This window comes from Xiphophorus couchianus, chromosome 9, assembly GCF_001444195.1.
Source record: "Xiphophorus couchianus chromosome 9, X_couchianus-1.0, whole genome shotgun sequence".
Taxonomy (NCBI): Eukaryota; Metazoa; Chordata; class Actinopteri; order Cyprinodontiformes; family Poeciliidae; genus Xiphophorus; species Xiphophorus couchianus.
Genome location: NC_040236.1, coordinates 16,490,907 through 16,509,644, shown reverse-complemented (window position 1 = coordinate 16,509,644; position 18,738 = coordinate 16,490,907). Strand labels below are relative to the sequence as shown.

Sequence of the window (18,738 nt, the reverse complement as noted above, 5' to 3'; positions counted from 1 at the left end):
TTAAAAATGTCTCAATTTAGTGGGAAGAATTATTAAATTAGTAGATTTTCCTAGTACACTTCATACTTGTTATACTTATACTGTAGCATACTTAATAAAATGACCTTAAATTACGTTTTGCTAACATCCTTTTTTGTTGTTCTTTTGGAAAAAAATAATAAATTTTCTGAAAATACTGCACAACATCAAAGCATTTCATTAGTTTCTAAATTAAATATGACAAGAAAAGGAAGGCCCAAAACCAATAGCGACGCAAGTTCCAGCAGAGGGCGCTACAACACAAATAGTGACAAACTAGTCGTCCTGTGATAATATTACTTTTATGGAAGTGTTGCATAGCTAATGATTAAACCACTTGAGTTTTCAGTACCATGGTTTTTACATTTCTAGACCAAACTACTTTGAATAATCTGAGTTAAATTCCTAAACTTCTTGAAGCAGCTTGTTCCATTTGAAATTAGAAAAATATTGTCTGATAAATGTAATTTTCTCACATATCATCTATGTACAAGCCATAAAGTTTCAATCCTCTAACTATAAATTTCAAAAGAATTGAAACTTAAGAATATGTTTTATGAAAGTATTTATTTTTTTAGCTACTCTAATACCTCACTTAGATTCACTATCATGGCTATTCTTTGGTTTGAGTTATTTCCTAATTATTTTCACTGTGCACAGTCTACGTGAAAGAGAAAAAGAGAACAGATTTTACAGATTGTTGTTCTTCCATGTCTACACGTTTCGTTTCATCCTAAATCTTAAATCTGAAACAACCAAAACAATGAACCTTCTCCATGTCAAATGGTTGTTCACATTATTGGCAAGTTGAATTTCATGTGAAACCTGCAATACTATCTATACATAGATATAAGGAGAGAATGAGCACTGCATGTTCAAAGTGTTAAACCTCTAGCTTTAGCAGCGAGTTTTCCTCTTGTCACAGCTGAGCCTCTAAAGTAAGCAAAATGTGCTGCCAAAAGCAGAAGCAAACTTGCAAACACGTACTGTCATCTTTGACATCTTCGCTGATAACTCCCTACGACTTCTGTATTTTCTGTGAATCTGAGGCTAACAAGATATTTAAGACTATTATAAAAAGCGTCGCTTAAGTTTGTTCTCCTCCCCATTGTGCTTCAGTAAGTCAGTCCCGTGGTTTGTTCCCCATACTGTCTCTTCTGATGCTGCATCTGACACAACTCTAAAGGGTTTTATTTTAAAAGAAAGACGAGTCAGGTCAGAATCTGAAGTGTGAAGTCGTCCGACAGAGCTACTAAATTAACATGAACGCAGCTGCAGTTCACAGAGCGATGAGACAATGTGCTTATCTGAAGAGCAACGTAATATTGAACTCATGCAGTTTTATCTTACAATACATGAAATGTATTTGAAAATCAGCAGCAGTGTTGCAGAGGGAAGACCCCATGTGTTGGCAAGCCACTGATACCACAACACGGTTATGATCAAGGGGGGAATCAGTCGCTTTCAATTGACAACAGAGGTGGACAGTCAGACTTAAATACAGGAAAACAACACAAAGGCAGAGAGAAAGAGGTGAGAAGCAAGTTGCTGCGATATCCCCTCAGGTTCTCATGAGCATTTTCACCTGATACAGCCTCACAGCAGAGTTAGGGGTCTAACTTACACTTTTATGCTTAGCGACACCACGACTTTGCTACGGGTTCACCAGCAGCTTGGGTTCACTGGAGTTTGGAGTCTGAAGGTAAGGCCACTGTTCTGCTCATGTAAGACGTAGATTTGGGGAAGGAAATGGTTAAAGTGTTAGTGACTAAATATCAGACGTTTTTATGTATTTGTGAACATTAAATTGTGGTGATTGTATCTCACTACATTGACACAAGGTGAGAAAACCCAAGTCAGCTCAGCGAATTGAAAATGTCTTTTCTCGTGTTCAGTCAAAAGTGGTTTTAAGTGGGTTAAGTTACTCATAACATTGGATCTTCAAAATAAGATGGATTTTCTAATGATAACGTATTACATAAAAGTGACTATTCATTATTCAAGGGCTTTCAAGAAAGGAAGTGTCTCTGTGCTTTAAAAAAAGATTACGCATAAGCAACGTGTTTGTATAAAACAATAATACAGAGACGTTTTTTTAGTTCTGAATTATTTAACCTGTTTTTTGGGGGTTTTTTTATGAACTTTCTCGAAAAGTGCTTAGAAGAATTTAATAATTAAAAAAGAAATTTTAACGGTACAGAGTGGATCTTTATGATGCATTCAGTGACAGTCGTTTGAATTTGAACTAAACATAATCGCAGACTGCAAAATTTCCTTTACATTGTTTCATGTGGTGATAAAAAGTATAAAACAATCTCAATGCATAATAATTTAATTTACTATACAGTACCGTGTGAATAAATGATTCATTAAGGAGTTAACAAATGACTGTTGATAGCGTATTAATTACTGCATCAGTGTAGTTGATAGTGCATTTATTTCTTGATTAATTAACTCGCTGCTGAATGTAGAGCAGTCAATTTAAAAAAAAAAGTGACACTGTTTATTAAACAAATACAGATTCCTGATCACCAAATTAAATTAGTATTTTTCGACGTTTTCAAATGCACTTCCTTATGAAGTCTAAACGTTCAACTCTGGAATGCAGTAAAAATGAAGAGAAAGAGGTGAAAATCAGTGGCTTAGACAAGATGGCATTTACAGCATTGCAATAAGCAGGAAGCTGCAACATTCACATGTGTTAATATATTTTTGTGCTTGAGTTGCACATCCGTTATGTAAGACCCTACAGAAAGGCTCGTCTCAACGTGATGGCATTATAGATAAAAAAAAAAAAGTTTTCAATATGGGAAATCTCAACTCCTACAGTTTGTCAGTGATTCATAAAGTACTTTTACTGATATCCACATGCGTGGTCTTAATTTCCTATCTATTTTGTGACAATAAAGCTGAATTTAGCCAATGTTAAACCTACTCCCTGTCTTCCTGATTGGTAAACATAAAACATTTTGTGTTCAACCCCTTAAGTGTTCTTTATTTTATAATGTTTCAGAATGCTTTTGAATTTTATTTAGCTTTTTCCAGTGTATGAAAAACACATGTCAAAGTGAAAACAAGCTTTTGTGTTTATTTACTGATAAAAATATGGAATGTATTCAAAAGTGAACTTTGTACCTGCTTCACAACTTGCAGTTACGCCTTTTCTGAAACAACCAAAAAATTACCTCAAGCTTTCTTTTCACGCCATGCCACTATAATCGAGCATACCTCATAAAAAATCTGCTTGACTACATGTAGCTTTGCTCTACATAAAGAATATCTAGACATGGCATAGTAACTGTTTGATTGGTTTTAGGGTTTGCATCTAGCATCGAAGTAAACAAGTTGCACTTGTTAAATATGAAACTGTTCGTATGACCTTCAGCCTTTTTTATTATTTGCATGGATTCCTGAGTATGGACAGGTGTGGGCATGTGTGGGTGTGTGTAGGGGTGTGAGTGTGCGTGTGCATGCGTGGAGTAGGTATTTGTGCTAATTTGTTAAATTAAATCAATTTCATTTGTTTATTTCAATCAGGTTTTTAAAAACAAGAAAACAAGGAATCAATAGGACAGGGAAAACAGGTGCATACATAACCAAGAATAGCATAATTTGTTTACCACTATTTTTCCTTTTGAAAACAACCAGGAGGAAAGAAACACTTATTTAATACTACCCCTTATCTCAATTTAATGAAATATATTACCTATCGACTCAATATTGATCAAAAATTAGTAATTAAAACCATGTAATGTGCTCGTTTAATATACCGTGCTAGAGTCAATAAATATACCAATAAATAAAGTTTAGAAAAGCAGAGAGGAAAAAAAATAATGATTATAGTCTTAGTAAGATAATAAGCTACCAATAATGGTAATAGTAACACAAAAGAAAGTAAGGAAAAAACTCATATTTGTGTTAATTCCCTTCTTCCCTGCACAATGTGAGTAACACAGCTTTGCATTTATTTTTAGACTGGTTGATGTTTGGATATTGTTTTAGTTCCATATTCAGTGCGCGCCATTGTTTGACCCCAGCTGCATTCATACAAAATCTTTTCATAGTTGTTTGGATGCTACATATTTTGAAATTCAGTGTTCCCCTTACGTTGTACCCACAGTCCCTGTCATAAAATACTTCCTGAAGATAAAGATTAGGAGAGCAGTAACTGTAAGAGAGCCTAAACCCACCCAGCAGGAAATAGCCGTCCACAGCTGCCTGGAAAAAGAAAGACCAGGGAGGGGGCGAGCGCTGCGCCATCAGAGTTGTGCACAGTCAGTTTCAAGTTTCTTCACAACTTTAAAACTGAATGCTATGTCTGAATGTTAAAAAAAAGTTTTTTAAAAGTTACATTTAACTTCTTAGCACCTGAGATATTAGAGATTGTTAATTGTTCGCTTGTCTCTGGAATTGTCCCTGCTGCACTTAAGATGGTCACGTCTGAAGAACCACACTGCTGATCCACATGTTACCAAAAACTACAGGACCAAATCAAACTTAGACTTCCTAAGATAAACAGCAGTTTGTAGTAAGAGATATATATTAACTATTTATTTTATGTAGATTACTCAGGTCCACAGGTTGTTCGTTTTACCCGTTTGCCGTCGTCAGGGGAAGCTGGCTTTTGTGGTCCGATGAAACGGAGCGCATTCCCCGTGGATCAGTGAAAGGCCTCGTGTCTAAATGCCTTTAAAAGTAGTTTCAAAACTCTTCTTGTACTTTAAGCCAGTGTTAATAAACTGACGTGACTTGAATCTTCATAATTAAAGCCAAACGTTTTATGTTTGCCGTATTTGATGCTTCTACTTAAATAAACGAGCCTTCCTGCCAATTTTACAGAATATTTATCCCACGGCATGATGGTACTCTCCCTGGGTTTCACCATAGGCATAATCACAATACTCTTCATCTGGGTTGCTTTGCACAAGCTGTACGTGTTGCTACAAAATAGATCAAACTTTATTAAATTAATTCTTTCTCTTTGTAAGGTATGTCATTCAGTTTAATTTTTCCAAATTTCGTGTCTGGCGATTTTTGAGAAGAATTTCGTTTAGCGACTAAGTCATCATTTCATCATCATTTAATAGATAGAGATAGTGAATGTGGGTTTCTATAAGGTTGTTTGTGTCTGTTTATGAACTTTGAGTGTGCAGGCACATGTCTGAAACTTTTCATGGTTGATATCAAGAAAGCTGCAGTGTTTTAGGACTCAGAAAACAAATTAAGAATTTACAGTCAGCATATTAGATCATTAGTTTGTAAAATAGATTTTAAAAAGAATTAGTCATCCTTTAATAACAACAACAAACTCTGATTCGTTTAAGAGCTGTGAAAAAAAAAAAAAGTTACTATATAGAAAGCTGTTTGTTCTACGTATAAGATAACCCTGAATGTAAAATAAGTGGAATTAAGCTTTTACACACACAAAAGAACTGGTTTGTTGGAATATTTTGTGAAAACTGAAAAACAGGCCTGAAAAATGAAACTGAAAAACAAAGATTACATACAGGTTTTCTCAAGGCTCCGGTGTCGGGCCCCTTTTACCTTATTCTATAGATCATATATTGAATCTGTGCCGACATTTTCTCTCCTCTGTTGATTTGGAGATCTTAGTATTAGGTCAAAAAATGCACTTAGCAGAGTAATACATATCTTAGGAGTTGAACAGCGCACATTTACAGAAGTGTTTAATGGATCATCAGGAAAACTAGTGCCAGTCTTGCTGACAGCTCTCACCCTTTACATGCTGATTTCCAGTTTCTGCCTCTGGCTCAGACTTCTTTGCATGAAAAGCAACATATACAAGCACTCCTTTGTTCCTGCGGCAATTTTTCTATTTAATGTAGGACAAGGTAGATAGAGGACTCATACCTGACTGCTGGTTGATTTCCGTTTCATATATCATTGATGTTTTTGTAGCAACTGTCAGTCGACAATGATATACATTGCTGCACTCTTCCCATTATGTACTGATTTATATTTGATGTCTTTTTGGTATGGTTGATTGTTTTTTACTTGTTAACTTTTTAAACTTTGTCTTAATATTCACATACTTGCTGAAAAATTTATTGTCCACTCGGGACTTGAATAAATTTTAAATATGAAAACTTTACAAACCAAGGAAATAATCCATAGATGCAACATTTGTGGATAAATGTTATTAGCCGTTGTCGGCGATCGTCATAAACAAAGAGAACAAACGATTGAGGTTGAGCTGCGTGGATGAATTCCCACAAGTGAGAATTTATTCACTTGAATTTTACCGATGACGGTTTAAAACAAACACAAACAGGGTGTAATTAGGTGAAGACTCGTTTCAAACAGAAGGACTAATGCTTTTCTATGAGAGGTTATTTTAGCAATGACTGGCAGCTCGTAGAGCAACACAACAACAGATGGCAGATTGCGTGAAAACGGATAGACACCAAAAGAAGAAGTTTGAAAGTTCCTTACTAAAAAGCAGGCTGGCTATAATTAGTCAATAAGAAACAGGTGCAGCAGGGGTGGTGAGCAGGCTCGACCTCAAGAGAGATTTCACTCAGGAACCCATTTTTTTATATTCTCTTCATCTGTGTCTCCCTGAGTGATTATTGTTCTCGCTTTTCCTGTTGCTGCTTTTTAAATATACAACAGTCAGTGCCCCACAGTAGTGCATATGCAGGTGTGCAGTATATCTCACATATGCAGGGTATGCAGTGTTGCTGGGCATAGGTTTGAATATTTTTAACCCAATGTGTTTTCTCGCCACCACACACAGGGTGCTTCACTGGGCCTCTTTTAAACTCTGGCTTTGATGCATCTGCCACTGTGTTACACTTGCATGCAAATTCACAAGAAGAAGGTGAGCAAAACTGCCAGGAAAACAAAACTAAGATAATTTTAATAAAGACGTAGTTTGAAAATAAACACTACCTTTCCATTTGAAGTAGCACTTTACTATACGTTGTTCCCAAGAAAGCACTTATGTGTGACATCCTGAGTAACAGCTTCCATCATGAGGTGTCACATTTAGCTGCAAGCATACAATGAGACTATGATGTTAGATTGAAATGACTTTGTAAGTATAAAGGTGTGAGAAAAACACATAGGCTAAAAGGTACATCTGTAATGCTGTTGAATGGAGAAATTTGTTAGTGATCGCATGCAGAGGAGTGTGAACGCTGTGGTTTTAACTTGTCTACTCATCTCGCAAGGTTTCCCTCAACGCCATACTTGAATTTATATTAATAACCAAGAATTTGCCAGAAATTGGTCATATTTTCTTCTTATGGTCAACCTGAAACCTTTCAAATCCCATTGATAAGCAGAAAGCAGGCTAGAAAACCTTGGGAAAGACCATGGAAATACAAAGAGAGATCAAGTAAGAATCAAAAAAATGTGCAGGTTTACCTTAGATATTATCTTAACTGGGTCTGCTCCTATGGTCAAACCCAGTTCATATGAATATAAGCAATCACACTATTTCATATGCAGTTTTCTGGATTCCTCAAAAGCTTTGTGGCTACTGAAAACTTTGTCTGAAACTGGATTGTATGTATCTTGTTTGGCAATCCTACTTTGTGTCCATTATTCATAAATTTGAGCAAACCAAGATTTCATACAGGACTCCTAAAACCTCTGTTGTCAGGCCCCTTTTGTTCACCACTTGATGCTGTGGAGTAATAAACATATCTTACAATATGTTAATCCCATATAACTTTTTATGATTATATCACCACGTGATGCAACCATTGCATCTCGCAAATGTTTTGTTTCAGGTTTGAAGACTTGGCTTCAACAATCCTAAAATGCATAATTACTTTTTTAGAATAACTCCAACTTTACTGTCGGTCACTAGTGATGCAGCCCAAATTACGATAAACCTTTGACACTTGCAAAGTAGAAGTAAGGAAAGAAGTAATTTCTGTTTCCTGTCACATTTTTTCAAGTGGTCTAGACAGGTGGGAGGTGAGAATGGGTCAGGGTAGCAGAAGAGGTTGATTTTGAGTGACAGAGCTTAGGTACAGCGACTGCACCTCCGTGGTGGTGGTAGGTGTTAGGAGCTGAAAAACTTCAGCTCTGTTCTACTTTAAGAATAAGCATGCACAGTTTTAAAGGTTTTTATAGATTGAGATTCTGTGGAATTAATTGAATTAGAAGATAAACCGCAGTACACTTCTAATTTTATTGTGAATTTATTTTCTTGAACTATTAAGGTTTTGTCTATAAAAATCATAATTTTTTTCTTTATCAATGTCTGTTATAACATTAAGAGTCACAGTGGTGGTTTTTAATATGAACATGGTGGCGCGCCACTAACTGCAGCATTCAAATGAACTGATCTTTTTGTTTTCTAGTATTTATTTGTGCGACTAGTCAGTAAGAGATATACATTTGTGTTGTGTACGCTGTGGGAAAATATTGCTGCAGATGCTGAAGTTTGAATCTGATTTATAATCTTGATTTCAGCAAAGCTGAAGAACTTTTTCACATGATCGCATCTGTAGTTTATCGTGCTGTAGTTCTAAATCTAAGATATTTTGACAACTCCAACTTCAGGTAGATAATTCAGTACCTAAACGCAATGAGGTCATTCTCACACTCAATAATTTTGCTGCACATAGATTATTGTTCAAGCAGCTGGTCGCTTGCATGAGCATTTGCACTAAAGTGCACAAAGTTAAAATGTAAGAGGGCACTGAAGGTATTTTATAATCTCTTATCAAGTTCTTATCAAAACTTATCAGGAATTTCTTTTGTAAAATTCTTCCTAAGCACAGTTTCTTAAATGTTGATAATCTCATGGAGGTGGCATGATAAACAAAATACTGAATGATTTGGCCCTGGTGCCATTGTGTGAACACATGTGTGTTTCACTGAGTAGAGAATTATCACAGCTTTCAGCAATATTATCACAACGTGATAATATTGTTATCATATTGGTCAGACAGTTCTGTCTGCCACGGGTGGTCAGTGTTGAAACATGCCTGTCGGTTATTAATGCCAGGGAAAGTAATACCATATTCCCTTCTATATAAAATTAAATTTATTGATATAGCACATTTAAGAACAACGAGCAATAATAACTCCAACTTAACACAAAATACAAACACAGTATAAGACAGATAAAAGAAAAACTAAAATAAAAGAAACTCGACAAATTCATCTCTCACTGTATTAAAAGCCAGTGAGTACAAATGTGATACTTACCACAAAAGCATTGTCATATTCAGCCATATTAATATTTCAAATTTGAGGTATATATCCTTATTTGCCATATTATGTGTTTATCACTCTTTAAGTATATCTACCTTTTGAAAAGTATTTTTTCTGACACAAGACCGTCATTGATTAGATAAATTGTTTTCAGCTCCTATTTTGTCTGATAAGTTAAAAAGTAAAGTTACTGTTTTCTGCAGAAAAGACTTTGTCAGGAGATTGGGTGCGGTTTGTGGGCGGAGGGCCGATGTAGGGGCTTACCCAGAGAACAAACTGACTAGACAGCTTACTTTGACATTTCTAGCACGTAGTTCTCTAGGATTCTTTGAGACAAATCTGTGCATCTCTGCAAGTAATGTTTTCTTTTTTTTCTTTTATTTTAGGTCGCTTCTTTGTGTTTCTTTTAATTTAAGCATGGAGTCCCTTTCCTTTCCTTCCCAAAGAGGTGAAGACAGCAATGTTTTCCACGTGGAAAGTGATCTGGTGCGTAAAGGACCTCGTCGCAAGAGGGAATTCATACCCGAGGAAAAGAAGGATGCCCTCTATTGGGAGAAGCGTCGCAAGAACAATGAGGCAGCCAAACGGTCACGGGAGAAGAGGAAGTTAAATGACTATGCACTAGAGTCGCATTTCATGGCTCTGAAAGAAGAAAACACCAGGCTTAGTGCTGAATTGATGGCCATCAAGCTACATTTTGGCCTGTCTCAGTCCACGGCATACACAGGTCACCAAAGCAACCAACTGCAGCACCATTCCCACAGCAGCATCCAACCCAGCACCTATAACCAATCCCTGCAAGGGAATCCCTACTGGAGCGCCAGAGACTCTTCCTCTGTGGCCAACCACCAGTCTTCTTACCCATTTTTAATTCCTGCATATGCCCTTCACACAATGAGGGGCTATTCTTACTTAAACGGATCTGGCACAAGTGGATCTGGTGTCCTAGCACCTCTTGTTCTTCCTCGAAATCTGCTGCCACCCTACTCTGCCTGTCCTGGGGCTCCTCTCCCGAAGCCCTATCCCACCAGAGCCAATTCTGACGAAGAGGAGGAGCAGCAAGTACCAGGGGTTCTGTACCGATCCGTCCCACGTCACAAAACAAGCACAAGGAAAGACAAAGGTTCTCCACTAAGACAATACATCTCCGACTGACAAGAACCAAGGGAGTATTTCACTTCTGTTGCACCTACTTGTCACCTGGTTTATTTAAAATTTCTGTCATTTGAAGTGTTCCTAAAAAAAAAAACGGCCCAATTTCTCTAAGCTGATACCTCAACATTATTTAAAAGCAAACAGAACAGCAGCCTTGGTGGAACAGCAGCGTCTGATTCAACATATCCAGCAGTGTGTGATCCAATATGTTCTCCTGACTCACAATATTCACGAAAAAGTCAATTCACACTACATAATGCCTCCCGAAAGTGTGTAAATGTTAAGATATGCTCATCATGCATTTTTAACTACTTCAGCTTTGCAGTCTGTACGTGCTTTAGATTTAAAACTGTCTTTATAAATAGTTGTGGTTTGAGACATAACTGCACATCACAGCATAAAATAAGCTGTGAACCATCTAAAGGAACTATCAGCTGGCCAAATTTATCCACATAGCTTCAGCGTTAGCTTGTCTACGTGGCGTTAGCTTAGCTGTCTAACGGTTGATCAAAACTGACGACAGCGGTGTGTTCTTGGTTGTAAACAATAAAATGTGACGACTGACAACTTTGGTTTTCTTGTGTAGGCACATTTAGTCTTCTTTTTTAACCCTTTTACCAGAGTGTGTTTGAATGTTTAAGTATTAAAATGCAAACATTAATGATCTTGTGCTGTAAAGATTTAAATAAATGATGTAAAACTAATAAAACTTTGAAATACATGCACTCGTCGTTTGTTAACTGTCCAAATTCTGCTGATTTTCTTTATGAACACATTCATTTCAATAAATATCACCTGGTGTAATTTATTTTAATTATTCTATTAATAAAGTGCAGCTAATACATAAAGTAGTTTCGTGACACATTTCAAAGGTTTATTCTGTTAGTTTTGATGAACACGACTTACAGTTGACAAAAACAAAGCTCAGTTTCTTGGAAAAACCGACTTTTACATCATAATGATTGTAAAATGCGCTTTAATACATAAGGATTATAATGTGGTTCATAGTCATCGCAAAAAATATCTTTGCTTAATAAATAATCAGTTCCCATGGCGGTGCAGATATGTGTTTGAGTGTTACAGATGTACCTACAAATAATAAACAGTCTTCTTATGATTTCCTAACCCTACAATATTAGATTTTCAATGCAGAGCTTCAGATTCACTGATAAATGTGAATTATTAATAAAACATGGGCAAAAGTAAATAAGTTACAACAAAGGCAAAGTGATACAATGTGAAACTTTTTTTCAATGCTCTTAAACAACAGACTTTATCACTTTGTGAAAGAAAATTTGTTACAAATGGAAAAACAATATAGATAGTAATGTCAATTAATCAAGAAACTATCACATTAAGTGCGTCACCCAATCACGTCCATGCTTAACATTTAAACTTCCCCCTGTGACACAAATAAACGTTAAGAATGAAGCTGTTGATATAATTTACTATACTGTGCAGAGCCAGATTTTTGCGCATCTACCCTGAGTCATTGCCATCAGAGAGCAGCAGTGGGGCTGGTAAAACAGCATCTAGACAATGCAGATGCTAAAATATTCAATTGACAAAAAAAAAAAATTATTAGATCTAATTAGAGGTGAGACTTCTGTAAAATGTTTTGTATTTATTACAGTATTTCTTAAATCTTTTACACATAATATTTTCTGTTTCAGTGATATTCTGTTCTTTAACTGCTGCCACGTGTTTCATTTAGGGTGAAAGAACCAGTCAGAGCCAGGAGAAGGCTCTTAGCACTGCCAACCACTCTCGTTTATGCACTTTTCACACCCTCCCATTATCTCTCTCTGTGCTACAGCACAGAGCCTGCCCTGAATGCCCAGCCCAGTTAGCATGCTGGAAAACAGCTTTCCTGTAATGATAAATTGTTTCTCTGCCACTAGCACATTGAGCAGCGTAAACATGAGCATGATTGACAGTGGAAAGCCTTTCCCCACAGTTCTGGTTGGGTGGTTTTGACTGGGAGTGGTGGAATTTCTGAGAAGAACCAGAGGGAGGATGCAGAAGAACTCGATTTTGTCACAGATTATCTCTCTCATGTTATACTGTCATAACATAAGTGACAGTTTTAAGAAATCGATTGTGTTTCTATAAAAGTTACCTACTGTAGTTTTAAGAAACAGGTAGGAAAAAACAACTTGATGACATGTTTGCTTTTTTACAGCACATAAACGGGTCCAATTTAAGTCTGTTAAAGACATCCCATGACTTAGTGGCTTATAAATTATATTTTACAATCAAAACTATTACAGCTAATGATGTAATAGTTACATCATTAGCATACCTGAATTTATGACCACATTTTAAAACAAATTTATGCTGCAAAGCACGTTCCTAAAGTAGGCTCGTGTCCTCCAGTTGGCTCTGAGTCTTTGTTTATAATTGAGTCAGCAGGACCGACTGCTTGCCTGGCCAGTAACAACGTTGCTATCAGCAGTGTCAGGGTAAGAGCCAACAACCTGCTGCTTTCTGAGCTGCTGACGACTTAAGCATTCAGCCAAGAGAAAGGATACCTAGTGGAGAGCGCCTTTGCTGTTTTAATGTTTTGGTCTTTGGTAGGTTAGACTACCATTATTAACACTTCTAAAGTTGTCTCTGCTTAAGCAGTGGCTTAACAGAGCCCAAGAGCCTTGTGTTTGAGGTATTAACGTACTTAGTGCATCTACAGTCCAGAAGTTGTGATTCTCCCCTAAACTCTTGGATTTTGTTTCACAATCCTCTTCAGGGCGTTATTTTTCTCTCCTGCCTGTGCACCTATTTTCTGCCTTCCACTCAACTTTCTATTGGCATGCTTGGAAATATAACTAGCTACTTAACTCTTAATCAAGCAGCATCTTCCAAAACAGTCAATTTAACTTAACCTTCTTCTGCTTTTCAAATAGTATAATTAATTCAGCTTGATGAGGTGGCACAAATGAGCTCCAACACAACTTGCTACATTTCGCAAATACTTAATAAATGCACACAACGTAAAATAATGTTACCCCAAAATGTGTTTAAATGTTGCAAACTGTTGACTAATTCAGTCACATTTACTGTAACTGGTAGAGGTGGACTCTTACTTTTATATTCACTCTATTTCTAATAACAGCAAGTGATGAAACAGGTTTCAACTGTATTAGTCACAGCACAAAATGAATAGTCCAGAAAACAACTCATAATTATAGTTTCGTGTGTTTTGATGGTTTTATAATGTGAAAGATTAGACGTTTTGCTTTCCGTTTACGCAAAAATGGCTTTCATGGAAGAGGTGCATGACAAAGATTGTTGCAGACAGAAAAATCAGAACCAAGTCCTGTTCTCAGTTTGGCCCAAGCCACGCAGGGGGGGCACAGCAAATATCTGGAAGAAGATGCTCCGGGTAGTGAAGCCCAAAACTGAACCTCTTGGTTTGCATGCTAAGTGATACCATGTAGTTGGATACTCTGAACTCAGCATCTCCATGGTGAAAAAATGGTAGTGAGAGCATCAAACTGTGGGGAAGCCTCTCTTCATCCATTGATGGGAAGATGGAGCTAACAGCAGGATAATCCTTCAGATAGGCCATTTAGAGACAATAAAGGTTTGAGAGCTAATTTACATCAAACCCTATTCATGTGTTAGAAAAGTTCATTCAAAGTACAGTCATAGTAAACGAATACCTTAAACACACTGTGTTCAACATGGCAGTGGCACATGATGTAGTGGGAAAACGTTTATTCAGCAGGCATGAGAGCTGGTCAGATTTGATTTGGATACATTGGAGGCCACAAACGATTTGATCAGGTCAACGAGCTTCAATTCAAGAGTTTATATCAAATCATGTATCTTTTTTTTGTTGTTGTTGTTTTGACTTCCAGGATTAAAACAATTCAAAGGGGATAGAGGTTTAAAATAATACAACAGTACAAAAAAAAAAACAAACATAGAAATTATAAGAAATGACATGGGTCGATGGGCTGCACAGTGGCGCAGTTGGTAGCAAGGCAACAGTGGTAGCACTGTTGCCTTGCAGCAAGAAGGTCCTGGGTTCGATTCCCGGCCAGGATCTTTCTGCATGGAGTTTGTAGGTTCTCCCTGTGCATGCGTGGGTTCTCTCCGGGTACTCCGGCTTCCTCCCACATTCCAAAAAACATGACTGTCAGGTCAATTGGTTTCTCTAAATTCTCCCTAAGTGTGTGTGTGAATGGTTGTTTGTCCTGTATGTCTCTGTGTTGCCCTGCGACAGACTGGCGACCTGTCCAGGGTGTACCCTGCCTCTCGCCCGGAACGTAGCTGGAGATAGACACCGGCAACACTCCCGACCCCATTAGGGACAAGGGTGCACAGAAAATGGATGGATGGATGGACATGGGTCGATGTCAAAGTATAGAAAATAAATATTGGCAACATAGATTCAAACACTATGTTGTATTGGTTGTCTTTACCCAGTTCATGTCCTGCTTTAGGAGCGGTTTCCGATCCACTTGGTATTCACATACTGCATTCGAACAGAGTTTACTCCAACCAAACCAAGACCTACGTTTTTAGGCAGACCAGAGGTTGATTGCACATTCACACCTCTCCAAGCAAACCACATTTCTTTTCAAAAGTACTACAGTCTGAGAAAAGTGAACGAAACAGGGCTGGTGTGAATGCACCGTTTAAAGCACTGAGTTCTGTTATTTTCTTGCATTCAGATGGTAATGAGTTATAATTTTTTAAATAAAAACAGTAGATTGACCAAGATTTGAAAATTGACGTTCACTATGCTCTTTGTACATGACTGAGCTTCAGCTAGACTTGCAGCTGTAATTGTAGTAATGGTGGTTCTATGGTGTATTAGCTGAATCCAGATAGATGCCACACCTTTCAGATTTTTATTTGTAAATATATATATATATATATATATATATATATATATATATATATAAATATTTTCCCACCACCTCATAATTTCTTTTTGCCTCACCTTTAAATGTGATACTTTCAAAGGACAGTGTGCATGAATGAAGATCATGTTCCCCTTTTAACCATTTTAACTAGGAGTGGTGAGAAAATGGAACCAAACCATCTGTCAGATGAAGCGACAAATAAAAGAGAAAAATTACATGAGACTTTAGTCATACTGACACCGCTACCTTTTAGTCAAAACGAAACTAAGGCAAACCTGAGCAATTGTGCCATGAGGTTTTAATTGATGTAATGCAGGACTTGAAAATGTTAACAAGAATTGAAAGAGGATATACTTAAAATAATAACTATTTCGCAAGTCTTGTAATATTCAACAGTTCAATTGAATTTGTGTGCCTAAACAACATATCTGAACTTATTCCGACTAAACTCAAGAAGACAAAATGAAGCTCGCACGTTCTCTGTAGATTATTTTTTTTTTCTCTTCAGCAACTGCTAACCACAACAAACCCATTTAGGCCACCGCATTTCAACACCATGGTAACACAATATGTGTAATAACTCTGCACACACACAAACATACACGCATGTACGTGAGCACGCACCACGTTATATCATCTTTTTCACCCAATCAATGTTCCCAGCATTGCACCAAAAATAGCTCTGGTAAAGCAGAAGTTCAGCATCTATCTGTTAAAGTGCAATCTGACATCATTTCCTCTTACAACCAAATGACAGAGGCACTCAAGAATAAAGCTGCTGCACATTTTGCCACTCTTATCCGTGTCGTGTGATGGGGTCATTAGATCATATTCAGCGGACTAATTTGATCAGTGATGTAGTCTCACACGGATGCCAGTAAAGACAACCTTGCTGGTGACACATCTTCTTGCTGTGCAGATTGAGATGTTGGTGCATAAGGCGTTAATTTCTCTTCAAAGACCCCCACCTCTGTAAGCTGGCTGCAGTTAACACATACAAACGTAGGAGGGAGTTTTACATGCACCGAAGTTACTTAATTACAATTTGTTGCCTCAAAGATATCAAATGAAAACATAATGAACATTTTCCGTCTTGAACGAGATTGCACCTTGATTTCCTCCCCATGAAAACACAAAATCTCCAATATGCAGTTGAATAATTCACATGCTGGTTTTAGTACTACAAACAACAGCATTTTGAGGGTTTAGATGCTTAGATTTCCATGCACTGATACACATTTATGTACTCTGTTCTTTCAAACTATGACTGTTGTTTTTGGGAAATAAATGAAGGCTCAACTCATGCATTGCCCCTGTCTGTAAAAAGGTGAATTGTAAAAGTGTCATAACAGGGATTTCTATATTTCTGAGTCACCTGATGATCATTTTTCTTTTTCTTGTGATGAGTCCAGCCAATCGATAAGTCACAATCTTTGCCGATGCATCTGCTGGTGTAAATCATTACAAGAGAACTTGACTGTGATGCTCCCACTTATGTGCAGGTAATGTGCAATATGTAAAAACATAGAAATAGAGCCTTTTAATTTCTTTATTTCTCTGTGCGAAATACTAATGCGAACATTTCATTACTGTAACACAAACACACAAGACGTGCATCAAAAAGTCGGATGATATTTGTGACATCAAAGGTGCAAAAGCCCTTTACACACACTCCTCTGAGGTGAGGATGTCAAGAAAACTGGTAGGGGGTTTGAGATCTATCCAGGTACACGCAGAAACAGGTGCAGGAAAGCCTGAAGGAAATAAAGCAATCTTGTGTTTTGATTTATAATGATTGAGTGTTTTGATAATGATTAAGTTGAATATGGATGAATACAATAGGTAAAATGACTGTATGTAAGTAATCACTGAATGATTTACTGAATGATTCTGAAGTGTACGAATCATGATCTGTAATAACATGACGACAATGAAATGATTAAGGTTTGATGATATATAATAAGTGAAAGAGGTGATTAATGCTTATGATTAATGCTTAATGGAAATATGCTTAATGGAAATCAGCACATAAGTTTTTAATAATTGACTGTGTTTAAAAGTTAATCAGAGAAAAGCACATAGTTTTTAATGTTAAAAGGAGAAGGAAAACTTGTGAGTTCCTGCTGTCGCAAGCAGTTCTGAACAGATGGCCAGACGCACAGGATGGGTGGGGTAGTATGGTTGGCTAAGAACAACACGCTGAGGAAAGGACGGTACTTTCCATCCCAGCCAGCAGACAGGAGGGGCCGAGACCACGTAAACTAACACTCCCCATACACATATATGGCAGAGAACTGTATATAAGCAGACGGAAAAGGAGAAGTTCTTGTTCTTTGTCTGCGGCACCGAAGTAGAGCTAACAGAAGAAGCAGATCGAGCAGACCACACCTTGGAGCCACGGGGAAAGCTGAAGCTTCTTGCCGCTAAAGGGAGACAAGTTCCAATCGTCCAACCCGGGTTCCTGATTCGATCGTCGGTCTCACCTCAACCCAAACATTGCAACAGACTTGGAGAAAGGACAAAGGTCCCGGAGGGATAAAAGAGTTGGGTTTTCAAAAGCAATTGAACCCTCTCTACTTTGTTTCCATTCTAAAGAGGATTTTTTCACACAAAAGATAAAGACTCAGACCAAGGTTTTCGGACGTTCCTGTTGCCAAAGATCCATCACCAACTGGGTATGAGTAGAATTCGCTTCCTAAAAAGCTATCTCAGAATCTGCGACATAGGTTAGGGAAAGAGACAGGAGGGTATGATTATACATGTTGATCTTATTACACTGCTCTTGACTTGTATACAATTGATTATTGATTTGTATGTCACATACCCCTGCTTAAGCTTGCTTAATAAATTCTTACTCTAAAATTCTAATGAAGTTGGTGGACATTGGAATTAATTGAGTCATTTAATCATTTTTTCAGTTCTTTTAATAAAGGTAAAACTAAGGTACATGGTTCTAGTGAAAAGGAGGCTTCATAATTTCCTTTGGTGAGAGTAAAATAATGACCCAGGGACTTACATCCAAGTCACTAAATTTTATCTAGCCGGTTCCAAGAGCAAGTTATATTTTAGAAAGCGAGCTACCGTTAACAGGAGTGGTTATTGGAATTACGCAGCTGTGAGGGCTACTCAGCTGACTGTTTCTTAACTGAAAAGGGTCGTAACTTCTGGATTGGAGGTAGTTAGAGCTAGACGAATCGCTTTCGACACCAGTTTAAATAGATTATCTCTTATAGATCTCTTTTAGGGTAATACCCAGGTCTTAGAGATTTTCCGGACCTGTTAGACAGAGAACTGGTCAGTAGTCAGCCCCGGAGGGTTGTGATGAAGTGGGCGGGGCTAGCTATTGCAGGATAACGGACATGGCGCCCAACGTGGGGCGGAGCCAAGTAGGCGGGCCCTAATAAACCAAGTCAGTAAAAACAGAAGTGTGATTCTGAATAGCTCACTTGGATGGTTAACTCTGAGGGAACAGAGTTAACGGTGACTGATAAGGCCGTCA

The 18,738-nt window shown here is 37.5% G+C and overlaps 1 protein-coding gene across 1 annotated transcript; it reads left to right on the top strand.

The window, feature by feature from the left end:
• Positions 1 to 1,453: 1,453 nt before the first annotated feature.
• nfil3-4 (nuclear factor, interleukin 3 regulated, member 4) lies at positions 1,454 to 10,487 on the top strand. The gene is made up of 2 exons (XM_028026974.1): positions 1,454 to 1,720; positions 9,600 to 10,487. Exon 2 carries the CDS (start codon positions 9,631 to 9,633, stop codon positions 10,366 to 10,368), a length of 738 nt encoding a protein of 245 aa, XP_027882775.1. The 5' UTR covers positions 1,454 to 1,720; positions 9,600 to 9,630; the 3' UTR covers positions 10,369 to 10,487.
• Positions 10,488 to 18,738: the final 8,251 nt, after the last annotated feature.

What these genes read in the sequence shown, in the direction of transcription:
- nfil3-4 (XM_028026974.1), top strand. Translation starts at nt 9,631, where the DNA reads ATGGAGTCCCTTTCCTTTCCTTCCCAAAGAGGTGAAGACAGCAATGTT.